Raw genomic sequence first — 14,573 nt, 5'->3', positions numbered from 1 at the left:
ATGGTGCCCCTTTCTTCTTCCTTCTTCCTCTCTCTATCTTTCCCAATCAAGGAGTAGGTATTTCACATTTCTGAAATTTTTGAAACCTTGGGGGAAAGGGAAAAAAAGCTAAAAATGAAAATGTATTTTACATGTTTAAGATAACTTGTTAGTTTGGGATCACAGAGTTATATGTTCAGTTTGCTCATAAATTAGCAAGTTTGAGATATTTAAAAATGTAAAGGACAAGTCGAAAAAGGAAGATTAAGAAAATAAGCAGTTTTTTCTTGGTCCATCCTTCCCTACCCCTGGTTTGAATTTTTCCATATTTTTACTGTAACCTCCTAAGATTTCCCACCCTGTCCATCACATTTCTGTCAGGGAACACGATTTAAAACTGAAGCTTTCAGAGATAGTGTGTTGAGATTAAAAGACTAGTATTCCAAGCTGGAATGTAAAGAACTCTACTGGCTCAGGGCCTCACTCACATCTTTCAGTTCAGTTTGGTCAGCATTTGTTGAGTCCCTACTGTATACATAGCATCAAACTAGTCAAGCACTAGTACTTGAAGACTTATAGAGGGCCGACTCACAGTCACATTTTTAAGGAGGGAGTTTCTCATTTCATTTCTATATATATCTTGAGGTGGAAGTTATTTAGAGAGCCCCAGTTTCTATCTTATTCCCATTGCTAAGGATTATTTTGGGGGAAGAGTCCATGGAAAAGGATAGTGGCAATCACTGGACAGTTCTAACTATGAAAAGTCCTTGGATCACTGGGTTCTTTTGTGAGTTGCAATTTGCTTAAAAACCACCTGTGTGGCTGTTTTTTGTTTGTTGTTTGCTTTTTTTTTTCTCCTTTTCATCAGTCGAGCCCTCACCACTGAGGACCTTCAAGCTGGTGTCTCAGTGTTTCCAATTGGGGGTTGGGAGGTTTGACTGCTTTCAGCAGAAATCTATTCTCTCTTGCATCATTTCGCAACTGAATCTTCAAACGGTGCTTGAATTGTTTGAACAAAAATGCGTCTAATAAAGCAGAGCAAGGCTTGTCATTAATCAAATGCATATACCTCCAGGTTGGCCACATTCGTGCGGAGCGTGACATTCTAGTGGAGGCAGACAGTTTGTGGGTTGTGAAAATGTTCTATAGTTTTCAGGATAAGCTAAACCTCTACCTAATCATGGAGTTCCTGCCTGGAGGTAATTACTTGATGATGAAAAGGTCATTTTTCCTTTTTGTTCTGTGGCTGTTTTCTCTCTCACCAATTAACCCTCCTTCCTACTTCTCATTGTGCTCACTGAAGGTACTCTCTGTATCTTTTTTTTAGGTTTATAAAGGAGGACACTAACCTGTCCAGTTGGGTTGGGTTGCTACCTACAACCTTAGTGCCATAAGTCACTTTCTCATCCATTCTCATGATTTCAGATGGACATTCCATTTTTTTTTTACATCAGTGTATACTGGGGAGCCCTTTCTGTATGCTCTCCTGCCAGTGAAAATCATTTTATAAGTCCCCAGCTGACAGTGCCAATGCTACACAATTATTTGACTTAACACCTTTGAAAAAAAAAACCCTAATTAATGATTATGAAATATTTCATTATCCAAATTGACAGCCAGAAGTTTTCACATTTCATAAACACCAAGCTTTACTTTATCTAGCATGTGCATCTTCCAGACAAATCAGAAGCAAACCTCAGTGACTGTAGGCTGATACCATCTGTGCTCATGAACATGAATTACTCCCCAGTGGGTAGATGAGCTTTGAGCAGGTTTTGGTGGGGAAAAGAAAAAAAAAAAAACATTTTTTGTTTCCTAGAGCAAAATAATAAAAGAAATAATTGCTAATGATAATTTTTACTTAAGATTCCCATCTTGTCCTAAACAGTATTATTATCTGCCTTTTAGTAACAGTCTGTGAAAAGAAAGTGGATTGACACCTAGTGAGGTAGAGACATTCTTTTTTTGTGTGTGTGTGTGAGGCAGTTGGGCTTAAGTGACTTGCCCAGGCTCACACAACTAGTTAAGTGTTGTGTCTGAGGTCAGATTTGAACTCAGGTCCTCCTGAATCCAGGGTCAGTGCTCTATCTACTGCGCCACCTAGCTGCCCCAAGACATTCTTAAAATTGAATATGAGTGCTCAGGTATTTGGAGAGGCCCAGCTTGATAATTGGCACTCAACGTTAGGTTCTTGATTTTAACTCTTCTCTGCCTGCCCACAGTTCTGCTCTTCCCACTCCCTTCACACCCATGCCCCCAGTTCGCCCATGCTCTTCCTGCTCCCCCTCTCATGACTTTCTTCACATTCTTTGGACTCTGCATCTGGCATTGTCTAAGTGGACTTAGGCTGTATGTACAGAGCACCCTGCTTGAGTCCTCCAGTCACCTGAGTATGCTTGAGTGTGGCTAGCCTAACTCTTTGGTGATGCCAAGGCCATGTTGCTGAAGTACACCCAGATATGTCTGAGGGAGTGTCACCTACTCATGGCGATGAGTGGGGGAAATCAGATTTTTCAAGATCTGATCAGAAAAAAAGAAAGGACTTGGATCATTTAATAATTGTTTGTAATCTGCTTTGTTCCAAAAATAACTTTCCCCTCTTTCTAAATTGTGAGTGAGATTAAATGTAGAAAACAGCATGATACTGAATTCAAATCCAAGGGTTTTTCCCTCTTGTTTACTGCCTCCTTTACTATAATCACATATGAATCCTGTACTGTGTATTTCATCTCTTACTCTTAGCTTTAAATGTACTTTCTGTGCATATTTACCTACTTTTTGCTTTGTTCTAACTCCTGATTTTGGGTCAGAATTTTCTTTTTACCCTTTCATTTGTAAAAAGAAAGAAATAATAAAACTTTGGCTTCACAGAAACTTAAAGGAAGTTAACTTCTGATTGTTAAAAGTTTTTCTATTGTTTTCAAAATATTGTAGATGGTGTAACATTATGCACCTTTAACATGGCTTTTTATGAAACTGAAAAATAAATGAACCTGACAAGTGTTAAGTGTGTGCTTATGGAAACCATTCTTTTTAAAAAAAGATCCCAATATGCAGCTGATTATTATCATTCATTTTTAATTTTGTCAACTAACATTTATGTGAGTGCCAATTTTGTGTTTTTGTTTGGTGTCCCAATTCAGTATTGTGAACAAAAATGAGAGAGAATATCCTTAAAAATGAAGAATGTCCACATATTTGCCCAATAGCTCTTTAATAGCACACGAGTACAACTTTTGTGGAAGTGCTGTTTAATAGTAAATGTATATGTGTGTATGTGTTTAAACAGGAATAGCATCGTAGCCATTAGAAGAGACTGACAATAAAACAGAGTAGATACTCTGCTCTGTACCCTCCTTCAGACACGTCACGATTAACATGATGCACATTTAGCATCTCTTAACACTTCCTTAGTCATAAGGAATTCCTTTGATTCCCCAAAAGCAGAATTCTAGCCCTATGAACAAAATTAGTCAACTTGATTACAAAAGCTATTTTGCATTTTGGGGTGGTTTCTTTTTTTCCATTTCCACCCTAAGCTTGGAGCGCAAATGAGTTTCAGAACACAGAAAAGTACTCATTTTTCCAGCTGTGTGACCGTAGAACAGAATAGCAAATGATTCACGTTCTCTTAGGGTTTTAGGGTTAACCGAGCATGTTGCCTACATTCTGCAGTTTAATCCCCACAACGACCCTGAGAGGTGAGAAGGGTTTCATTTCTCCCATTTTGCAGATGAGGAAATTGATGTTCAAAGAGAGGAGTGCCTTGCTCAAGCTCATAGAGCTAGTACAAAGCTGAGCCAAGATGTGACCCCTGATTTCTTGGCCCCACGTCTGGGGCTCCCTTCATTATACCGCCCTCCACTAGTAGTAGCAGGAGCAAAAAGTCAGATGACCAGGACTTATTTTTTGTTATTCTTTTGTGTGTGGTTGCTTTGTGTCTTTTTCCAGGTGACATGATGACCTTATTAATGAAAAAGGATACTCTAACTGAAGAGGAGACACAGTTCTATATAGCAGAAACGGTGCTAGCAATAGATTCAATTCATCAACTTGGATTTATCCATAGAGACATCAAACCAGATAACCTCCTCTTGGATAGCAAGGTATCAAAGAATAATGTCAATTAGCTGTGCTTTAACACCAATACTACTTCTAGTAATTAAGATAAGAGAACTTGGAGGTAGCTTGCTAGCTCTCTCCACTCTTAGAAGGGTACATTTGTATACTTTATATAGGTTGAAAGACATAGTTGGAATATAGTTTGTTTTTTATTTTGTTTGTGGGGCAATGAGGGTGAAGTGACTTGCCCAGGGTCACACAGCTACTAAGTGTCAAGTGTCTGAGGTCGGATTTGAACTCAGGTCCTCCTGAATCCAGGACCAGTATTTTATCTACTGTGCCATCTAGCTGCCCCCAGAAGATGTCATATTGTACTGATTTGGTATTATTAACTCTTTAATAACATCTCACTTATTCAGGACCACAGTTAAGATAGGAAATCTGGGCTTCCAGAATAGATGTTACAAAGCCTGTGCATGAAAACCACACGTTTCCAACTCATAGCACAGCCTTCAATCACGAGTTCACATCCTGTTTGTTCTTAAGCCGAGGACGGTTCTGATAGGCTTTAAAAGTCTTCTGGTCTCCAAAACCCATGGCAGTTGTGAAAAAGCAAATACAAAAAGAGAAGGACCGCTACACATAAACACACAAATAACAAGTAAAAGTGACAACCAAAAGCCCTCCAGCAAACACTGTGGAAATTCTGCTTTCGGTATTCTATTCCAAACCCTGCCTTTAACTGGCTGGATGATTTTGGGCAAGTCATTTTGCTTTTGTGGGCCTCAGTTTTCTTTATCTGTTAAATGGTCTCTAAGGTCCATCCCAGCTCTGACATTCTTTGATTCTGTGAAATTCATTTTTTTTTTGGTGGGGTGAGGGGCAGTTGGGGTTAAGTGACTTGCCCAGGGTCACACAGCTAGTAAGTGTTAAGTGTCTGAGGCCGATTTGAACTCAGGTCCTCCTGAATCCAGGGCCAGTGCTCTATCCACTGCACCACCTAGCTGCCCCCATTTTTTTTTTAAAGAAAAGTATTTTATTATTTTCCAGTTACATGTAAAGATAGCTTTCAGCATTTGTTTACATAAAATTTCCAATTTCAAATTTTTCTCCCTCCCTTCCCCCCTCCCCCAGACAGCAGGCAATCCGATATAGTTTATTTATATATATATATATATATATACACACACACATGCACACACATATACATAACAACATTAAACATATTTCTGCATCAGTCATGTTATAAGAGAAGAATCAGAGCAATAAGGAAAAACCTCAAAATAGAAAAACAACAGCACCAAAACCAAAAGAAATAGTATGGTTCAATCAGCATCCATATTCCATAGTTTTGTTTTTTTTTTTTTCTTGGATTTGGAGAGCCTTTTCCATCATGAGTCCCCTGGAACTTTCTTGTACCATTGTATTGGTGAGAAAAATCCAGTCTATCACAGTTGATCAACACATAATGGGTTTTTTTTTTTGGTTTTTTGTTTTTGTTTTGTTTTTGTTTTTTGTTTTTTTGCGGGGCAATGGGGGTTAAGTGACTTGCCCAGGGTCACACAGCTAGTAAGTGTCAAGTGTCTGAGGCTGGATTTGAACTCAGGTACTCCTGAATTCAGGGCCGGTGCTTTATCCACTGCGCCACCTAGCTGCCCGATCAACACATAATGTTGATGATACTGTATATAATGTTCTTCTGGTTCTACTAATCTCACTCATCATCAGTTCGTGCAAGTCCTTCCAGGTTTCTCTGAACTTCTCCTGCTCATCATTTCTCACAGCACAATAGAATTCCATTACATTCATATACCACAACTTGTTCAGCCATTCCCCAACTGATGGGCAACCCCTCAATTTCCAATTCCTTGCCACCACAAAAAGAGTAGCTATTAAAAGAAAAAAGAGCTGCTATAAATATTTTTGTACATGTGGGTCCTTTTCCCTTTTCTATAATCTCCTTGGGAAAAAGACCCAAAAGTGATATTGCTGTGTCAAAGGGTATACACAGCTTTATAGCCCTTTGGGCATAATTCCAAATTGCTCTCCAGAATGGTTGGATCAGTTCACAGCTCCACCAACAGTGTATTAGTGTTCCAATTTTTCCACAGCTTCTCCAACATTTATTATTTTCCCTTTTTGTCATATCAGCCAATCTGACAGGTGTCAGGTGGTACCTCAGAGTTGTTTTTATTTGCATCTCTCTAATCATTAGAGATTTAGAGCATTTTTTCATATGGGAATAGATAGCTTTGATTTCTTCATCAGAAAACTGCCTATTCATATCCTTTGACCATTTCTCAATTGGGGATGAAATCCATTTTTAACTGAATGAATGTTTATGAGTTTTTTATCAGCCTCTTCTCTTGGCCTGCTTTAAACCAGGCTGCCATGCTGTTGGGCCCAACGTGCTCCAGAGCTAGGCTTTGTTTTCTAGAGAAGACAGGTTTCAAGGCAAGACAACTGGGGCTAAAATAAGGGAGGGGTTAGGTGGGGCAAAGAAAGACTACTAGGTGGGGGCAGCTAGGTGGCACAGTGGATAAAGCACCGGCCCTGGATTCAGGAGGACCTGAGTTCAAATCCAGCCTTAGACACTTGACACTTACTAGCTGTGTGACCCTGGGCAAGTCACTTAACTCTCATTACCCTGCAAAACAAAACTAAACCAAAAAAAAAGACTATTAGGTACCAATTATCATCTTTATCTTGTTCACAGTGGTTTGGGCATCAACAGAAAGCCTAGGCTTTTAATGCTTACTGCAGAATTCAAGTTGTAGGGTCAAATAATAAAATAAAGCTGGAATATGGTAAGGATCTGCATTCCAGCATTTAATTTACATGTTTAACTTGCTTTGGAAATGTAATCGTTCATGCTGAATTTTACATGTACTCACAACTATAGACTTCCCTGCAATTCAAGATTTAAAGAGTATGCTCTGAAGGGACTGATTGAGAGGTCTTCTCTGTTCATGCATGGTCATCAAAGAACCTACTCTGCTGCTTTTGGAGACACTCATCTCCATTCCAGAGAGCTGAGAAGTGTCTGGTTCCTACTACTTTGACATTTATAATTTGGATTCTCTTCCCTTACCTGTAGAACAAGCTACTTTACCAGTCTAAAGAAAGAAGAAAGGAATCAAAGACGATAGATCAAAAACCTGTACCAGAAATTACCTATTTTTATCTATTATTACTTTACCACATTTGAACACATGGAACTGTGGGGGTTTTTTGGTTGTTGGTGGGTTTTTTTTGGTGAAAGTGTATGCCCAGTAGCTTTGATAGCTTGTCCCAGATGATCATGGCTCCTCCATTAACCAGATAAGTTTTTCTGACTCTGTGCCCTGGGAAATTACTTCTGTTTGCTTATTGGGACACCTTGAAGAAGATAGAGAACTCTTCAGAAGTTAGATTCATTTTTGAAAAATCACCAAGCATTCACTTTGGAGTTGTTGTGGCCACCATGGGTGTACGTCATTTTCTGTTGCTCATTGTTATTTCTGGTCTTCATTTGCCTTGTTGCTTTCTTCCTAGGGCCACGTGAAGCTTTCCGACTTTGGCCTCTGCACAGGACTAAAGAAAGCTCATAGGACAGAATTTTATAGGAACTTGAATCACAGTCTCCCAAGTGATTTCAGTAAGTTTCTAAAACCTCAAAAGAGGTTCCCTGGTGGTTAAAATAAAGTGGATAAGTCAAAAAAGTCAAATTTGTTGTGTTATCTTGGTGTAGTTGTACTCATGACAGAAAAGCATTTTTTTCTCAGGTTTAGCTTTCAGAATGATGCCGCCGTTTAGATCCTGGAAATCAATTTGGGATAGATGGCATGTGAGATGGCTCATCATGGGGTTATAAACTCCCATCTTGGCCTGACCATGGCCAAGTAACTCAGTATCCTTAGGCCTCAGTGTCTTCATTTGTAAAGTGAGGCAGTTGGGCTAGATGACCCACAGTCCTTTCCAACCTTAGATGGAAGGTGGAGCCTTAAGACATTTCTTTACATATCCACTTTTCAGGTTACTGCTGATGACCATGGGCAAAAACCAGAGGACTAGAGGAAAAACCAGGTGACTGACAGCATCACCATAAAAGTGCTCAGCCCAAGCAGCAGACATTTTATCTTGATCAAGTCAAGTCAAGAAGCATTGATTAAGTACAGACTAAGTGCCAGACACTGTGCTTAGTGCTGTGAATACAAAGAAAGGCAAAACACAGTCACTTCTTTCAAGGAGCTCAGAGAGTTACTGGGGGAGATAGCATGCCAATGGCTATGATCAAAGTGCTTGTCCTTGAGCAGCATATAAATACATTAAGCATTACAGACCTCTTATGGGAGTGTAGATGTTCCCTTCCCCTCACCAATTTAACTAATGAAGGTTGGTACAGTGGTTCTGAGTCATTTTTTAAAATGTGATCATATTACTTTTAGATAAAATACAATGGGGGCAGCTAGGTGGTGCAGTGGATAAAGCACTGGCCTTGGATTCAGGAGGACCTGAGTTCAAATCCGACCTCAGACACTTGACACTTACTAGCTGTGTGACCCTGGGCAAGTCACTTAACCCTCATTGCCCCACCAGAAAAAAAAATATAGTAATAAGTTATGAATAGTACTAATAAGTAAGAGGCAAATTAATTGTTAAAATTTGTTGTTGCCACTGAAGTCTATTCCCATACTTGATCATGACATGGACATGACCTTGGGGTTCTCTTGGCCCCTGGCAGTAGAGTGCAAATTGTAGCAGACCTGAGCAAGCTCCCAGTATACATCTGTTGGTGGGCCAGGCACTGTGCTGAGTAAGCACTTTAGATTTATCATCTCATTTGATCCTTATAACAACAATAATGGTTAACATTTATATTACTGTGTGCCAGGCACTGTGCTAAGCATTTTATAATTATTATCTAATTTAATACTCACAACAACTCTAGGAGGTAAGTACCGATTATCCCAATTTTACAGATGAGGAAATTGAAGCAAAGTGACTTTCCCAGGATCATGTGGCTGATGTAGATAAACATTTTTAGAAGGATCTTAAATGGAGAAAAGTTTTAACTCCTGCACCCAGTTTTATTTGTTTTTCTTAATGTTCTTTCTGTCTTTTACTTTTTCTCCTTGATCTTTCTCTTTTGCCTGTAAAACATTTATTAAATGCCTGTGTGTGTGGCGCACTGGGCTAACTGAAGGATTCAAAATTTAGGTAATTCACTGCCTGCCCTTATGAAGTTTACAGCCTAGACATCTGGAGATACATTTTAACATGTCTTTAATTTCAGAGCCCGTAGTTTGGTTTGTGTTTTTGTTGTTGTCATTGTTGTTTTTTAAAAACAAAACAATTTAACCTAGGTTTTCCTTTCACACAAACAAAACCCTGAAAATTTTCAAAAGGAAAAAATTACTTAAAATTTTGTATTCATTTAGCAACTCTGATACATACAGCTGGCTATGTAACTCCCACAGCAGGGCCATATGAACCGCAGTGCAATAATTAGTGCTTATGAAATGAAGTAAACAAATTTTGTACTTTTAAGAACTTTGATGGGATTAATATTAGATTATAGGCCTGTTAAAAATAGTTGGGGTGGGGGGTTTTTCCCCATTAATTTACCTATTTACTCATGTTCTTCTCCTACCCAAAGACCTGGGTCGTAGAAGGCAACTTTAGGAAGAGGTTAGATGACCTCTTGTCTAGGATATTGTAGAAGGGATTCTTGCTTCTGGGAGGGGCTTGGACTAGGTGACCTCTAAGAATTAGTCCTTGGCCAACAGAGTTTTTTTCTTTCCATACCCTGGCATTCTATATATCTGAATTATGGCAAATTCTGAATTAGAAAATTTGCTTCTCAGAGAATCCTGATTTTATAGCTTACCACCAAAAAAAAGTGATTAGTGTTTACTTGAAGGTGAGTCAAAGTAACAAAACTTTAGAGTGCCCCTTGAAGAATCTGAAAACTAAAAGTAGGACAGAGCTTTCTGAACTTTGATTCATGCTCATTTTCTCCTACCTCTAGCTTTCCAGAATATGAATTCCAAAAGGAAAGCAGAAACCTGGAAAAGAAATAGACGACAGCTAGTAAGTAATCTTTTGGATGTATGATTTAATGAATGCTGAGCAAGCATTGGGAATCCCTTTACCTGAGCTGATGTTCAAAATGAAAAACATATAGGAGTTCAAGAAGGATTTTGATAAAGAATTTATAGTTGGTTGATGTAAAGAACTTTGGAGTTTGCAGTTGTCTGCCTTTCCACAGTCCCAAACTAGCTGAGAGCCAGGAATCAGTATTCTTACTTTAATCATGATTATGGTGGGAAAGGGGGACATTTACTATTTACTTTTACAAAGCTTAAATGACCTCCACAATAAAAAAAATTAGCCTAGTGGCTTAAAGTTAAACCTGGTACTCAAAAGCAAAGTTTTATAAAGGTTGCTCACACTTTAAGAAACTCAGTGGCTGCTTGGATAAGACTGAATTGAAAGGCACTTCTGATTTCTTTGGACATTAAGGTATTTGTTTCGGGAATACTAAAGCTTGGTGTAGTACCTGTTCTCCTTTTTCTAGGGAACTCCAGATCTTCTTTAAATAGCAAAGCTGCTAAAAATCTGTGATTCAGTTTTGGGCTTAAGGAGAAAAAAAGATCAGAAACAGAACCTGCTAAGAAGTTCCTTTATTTCTCACCATAGAGCCTGCTGCTCAAATAGTGCAGACTGATTGGAAGTTTATTTTACATCTAACAGGATGAAGAAGTCACTCCTACAATCTTTTCTTGGGGGAAAAAAAGTCTTTTGCTTTTATATCACCTTCATTTTCAAATATATGGCTTAGGGCAGCTAGGTGGCGCAGTGGATAGAGCACTGGCCCTGGATTCAGGAGGACCTGAGTTCAAATCTGGCCTCAGACACTTGACACTTAATTAGCTGTGTGACCTTGGGCAAGTCAGTTAACCCCAATTGCCTCACAAAAAAAAAAAAAATTAAAAATCAAATATATGGCTTCCCAGGCCCTTGTAACAAAGAATAAAAAGGGGGTGGGGGGAGAGAGGGAAGGTACTTCAGCAAAATTAACCAGCACATAACTGAATCTGACAGTGAAGGTTATGTTCTACACCCAGTGGCTCCCCACCCCCACCATCCTTGCTGCCTCTGCCAAGAAGGAAACAAGGCATATTTCCTCATCTCTTCTTTGGGGCCAAGCTTGGTTGTTATAATTACACATTTTTAAGTTATTATTGTTATTGCCCATAGTTTTCTTGGTTCTGCTTGTTTCGCTTTGCATCAGTTCATATAAATCTTCCCATGTTTATATTCTTTAGTTATTGTTTCTTTTTCTTTTTTTTTTTTTTTGGTGAGGCAATTAGGGTTAAGTGACTTGTCCAGGGTCACACAGCTAGTAAGTATTAAGTGTCTGAGGCTGGATTTGAACTCAGGTACTCCTGACTCCAGGGCTGGTGCTCTATCCACTGTGCCACCTAGCTGCCCCTAGTCATTGTTTCTTACAGCATTGTAATTAAAGGTCACAAATTTAACCTTAATCCACTGTGCTAATTTTAAAAATGTGTTCATTCTAAGTTTTGTGAAAGTAGGAATAATGTATTATTTAGTTTTCTATTTCCAGCCCCTGGCAGAGGTCTTAATACATAGTAAGCACTTGTTAAGTATTTGAGTAATCAAGTACAAATAACTTAAATTAGCCTTTGAAATCCATGAAGTATAGCTTGGGAGCCACTTCTAGCTCACCCAGGAAGATTTTGCAATTTCCCTGTTGCAATTTTTTTTATAACCCTTAGTAGTTAAAAATCTTGTTTTTTTTTTTACATATGAATTTACCAGTCTTTCGTACTGTGATTTAGGGCTATTGCATTTTATTCCCTTCTCAGCTGAAATGGAGAATAGGTGGTCAAGAGGCTTATAATATCCTGTCCTAGGGCTGAAGCCATGCCACCTGTTAGTTTTATCATCCTTAGGGCAAAGAACTGTGTCCTTTGACCTTTCATCATAAATCCTATTAGGCTGCAAACTAGGTTCAACAAGAGCTAATCTAGTGTCAGCAGTGTAACTTCCTCTACTCCACTGACCATCTCAAGCAGCTTTATTGTGTGTGTGTGTGTGTGTGTGTGTGTGTGTGTGTGTGTGTGTGTGTGTTTAAATAGTAGGATTCCAGGGTGTCTTTTCAACCACTTGGAAGTAGATGAATGTCTATATACTTTACAATGTATACTTAAGAGATAAGAATGAAAACGAAAGCTTCCCCAACGTGACTCCAATGGTCAAATATATGTGTCCATTGTTCTAAGTAAACTCATTTCTATAAAATGTGTAGGAGTAGTCAAACAGAGAAACTCATTTGGTTACGAAGCTTTGATGTGAAATAACGTGCACGTTGTCATAGAAAATACGGTTTTAGATGGCTATTACAGGGGTCAAACAGTCCTGAGAGAGGGAGAGAAAAGCTTAGTCAAGGTCTAGAAATGGTAAATGTGAAGGTGAAACAGATCGACACCTGAGAATATTCCGAGCATGTTATAAGGAAGAAGGATCGGTCAAATGATTGGAGGGAAAGAATTCAAAGTTAGGAACGTGGCCTAAAGAAAAGTGAACTCTCTAATGGGGAGGACAACTCCCAGTAGAGACATGCTATTAAGCAACACAATATCCCCATATTATACCAGCTCTGCCACCATCTGAATGCCTTATTTACCAAGAATATTCAGTTTATTCTGTTAAAGGGTTTTTATTTTCTAAAGGAATACTCTAATTGTTTGATGTAAGTCACTGGGGAAAATGGAATTTCATTTACCGCTAACTTTGTTGAAGAATATCTGTTCTTTAAAGCAGAGGATACCTAGCTCTAGCTTCTTTTATCTGTAGTTGGCATTGCAAATACCTGCTTTTCTTGGGGAGTACCCAGTCTATAAGTTTCAAATCTAAAACTTTAAGTGAACTTTAAAATAAACCAACATTTTCCCCTAGTACCTACATATACTTCTTACTAATACTTTGCTCTCTAGGGGCTTACTGGTACTACCCAATTGGGATTTTAAAAACATGACTTTCATATGGACATAACATTTCATGTTTGGGGGCTTTTTTTGTTTTGTTTTAGCAGTTGGGGTTAAGTGACTTGCCCAGGGTCACACAGCTAGTAAGTGTCAAGTGTCTGAGGCTAGATTTGAACTCAGGTACTCCTGACTCCAGGGCCGGTGCTCTATCCACTGCACCAGCCAGCCGCCCCTTGGACATAACATTTTAAACACAGCATTTAGACTTGCCAAATAAGTCCTGGAGGATCCTCAGTCGTATCTTAAAATAAGGCTTTTAGACATAAATGTTACAACCAAAGGCTAAACCTTTTGATTTCTTTAAATACAAGAAACTCATTATAGATGGATAGCCAGAAGGAACCTCCAAGGCCATTTAATCCATCCTCATCATTTAGAGATAAGGAAACAGATCCAGGAAAGTCAAGGTCACATAGGTACCATTAAATGTTAAAAGTTGGGATTTGAATCCAGGTCCTCCAGTTCCAGAGCCAGAATCCTTTCCGTTGTACTATATCCTTTCTTCCTCACCTAGATTGGCTTTGGGCTCAGTAAACTACCAGATTTTAGTCATATGCTTTTATCTCAGTAACAAACCTGTATTCATGATATTAAAAAGATTCACTGTTTGGGCAAATCAAAAACTTGACCTGGAGGCGTGTGGGGCTCTTTGTGTAGGTCAGGATGACAATGGATATGTTTTCCCTCTGCATTTTCCTCTGACGTTTGGTAAATCTTTCAGGCCTTCTCCACAGTGGGCACTCCAGATTACATTGCTCCTGAAGTGTTTTTGCAAACTGGATACAATAAACTCTGCGATTGGTGGTCTCTTGGAGTTATCATGTATGAAATGCTCATTGGTAAGTTACAGGCTATCTGAGGACCTAATTCTTTCTAACCAAAGATCCTTCAGTGACTTTAGATTCAGTTGTCTTTGGGAGAGGTCTTAAGGATCCCTTTTGTAGACACCCCCTGCTCACTCCTCATAAACAATATTTCCTTTGGTTCTGGTGGTAAAGATTCCTCCTACTAATTTCTCAAAATGAGACTTAAATCTCAGAGCAGTCACTTATTCATGAGATTTTCAGTGTCTCATTGGTTGCTTTTGGATTTCACCTTACTTTTCAGCTTCTTTTTTCATTCGTTTCATCTCTATTCTTTTTAATCAGTGAAATTTATGGAACACTTGCTTCCTATAGAGGAAAATTGGATTCTACTCCACTTATCCCATACCATCATTCATCTTTGTGTTCACTCACTCACTTATTTTCACTTATAAAATGACCACATGTGTATCTCTTCACCATCAGTTTTGATTAGGTGTTTGGGGATGCATATATCTGTGCAGTTATCTGGGTACAGACCATACATGTACACACATACACACACTTGGATGAAGATAGTCTTCTAAAAGAAGGGTAGTGTCTTTCTTTGAGGTATCTGGGCGAGGATACATGTATATGAGGTGAAAGTGTGAAGGAGCAATAGGTAGTAGAT

The 14,573-nt window shown here is 38.8% G+C and overlaps 1 protein-coding gene across 8 annotated transcripts in view; it reads left to right on the top strand.

Moving 5' to 3' along the window:
- The window catches only part of STK38 (serine/threonine kinase 38), a 41,077-nt gene that overhangs the window by 19,979 nt on the left and 6,525 nt on the right, over window positions 1-14,573 (top strand). For all 8 annotated transcript variants that reach the window (XM_044005118.1, XM_044005117.1, XM_044005115.1 and 5 more), the window contains 5 exons: window positions 1,055-1,178; window positions 3,931-4,085; window positions 7,576-7,678; window positions 10,052-10,113; window positions 13,819-13,936. In XM_044005118.1, the coding sequence (XP_043861053.1) occupies window positions 1,055-1,178; window positions 3,931-4,085; window positions 7,576-7,678; window positions 10,052-10,113; window positions 13,819-13,936 (562 nt within the window). The remainder of the gene's footprint in view (window positions 1-1,054; window positions 1,179-3,930; window positions 4,086-7,575; window positions 7,679-10,051; window positions 10,114-13,818; window positions 13,937-14,573) is intronic.

This window comes from Dromiciops gliroides, chromosome 4, assembly GCF_019393635.1.
Source record: "Dromiciops gliroides isolate mDroGli1 chromosome 4, mDroGli1.pri, whole genome shotgun sequence".
Classification (NCBI taxonomy): domain Eukaryota; kingdom Metazoa; phylum Chordata; class Mammalia; order Microbiotheria; family Microbiotheriidae; genus Dromiciops; species Dromiciops gliroides.
Note: the sequence above shows the minus strand (reverse complement) of the source record. Positions and strands in the feature narration are given on the sequence as shown.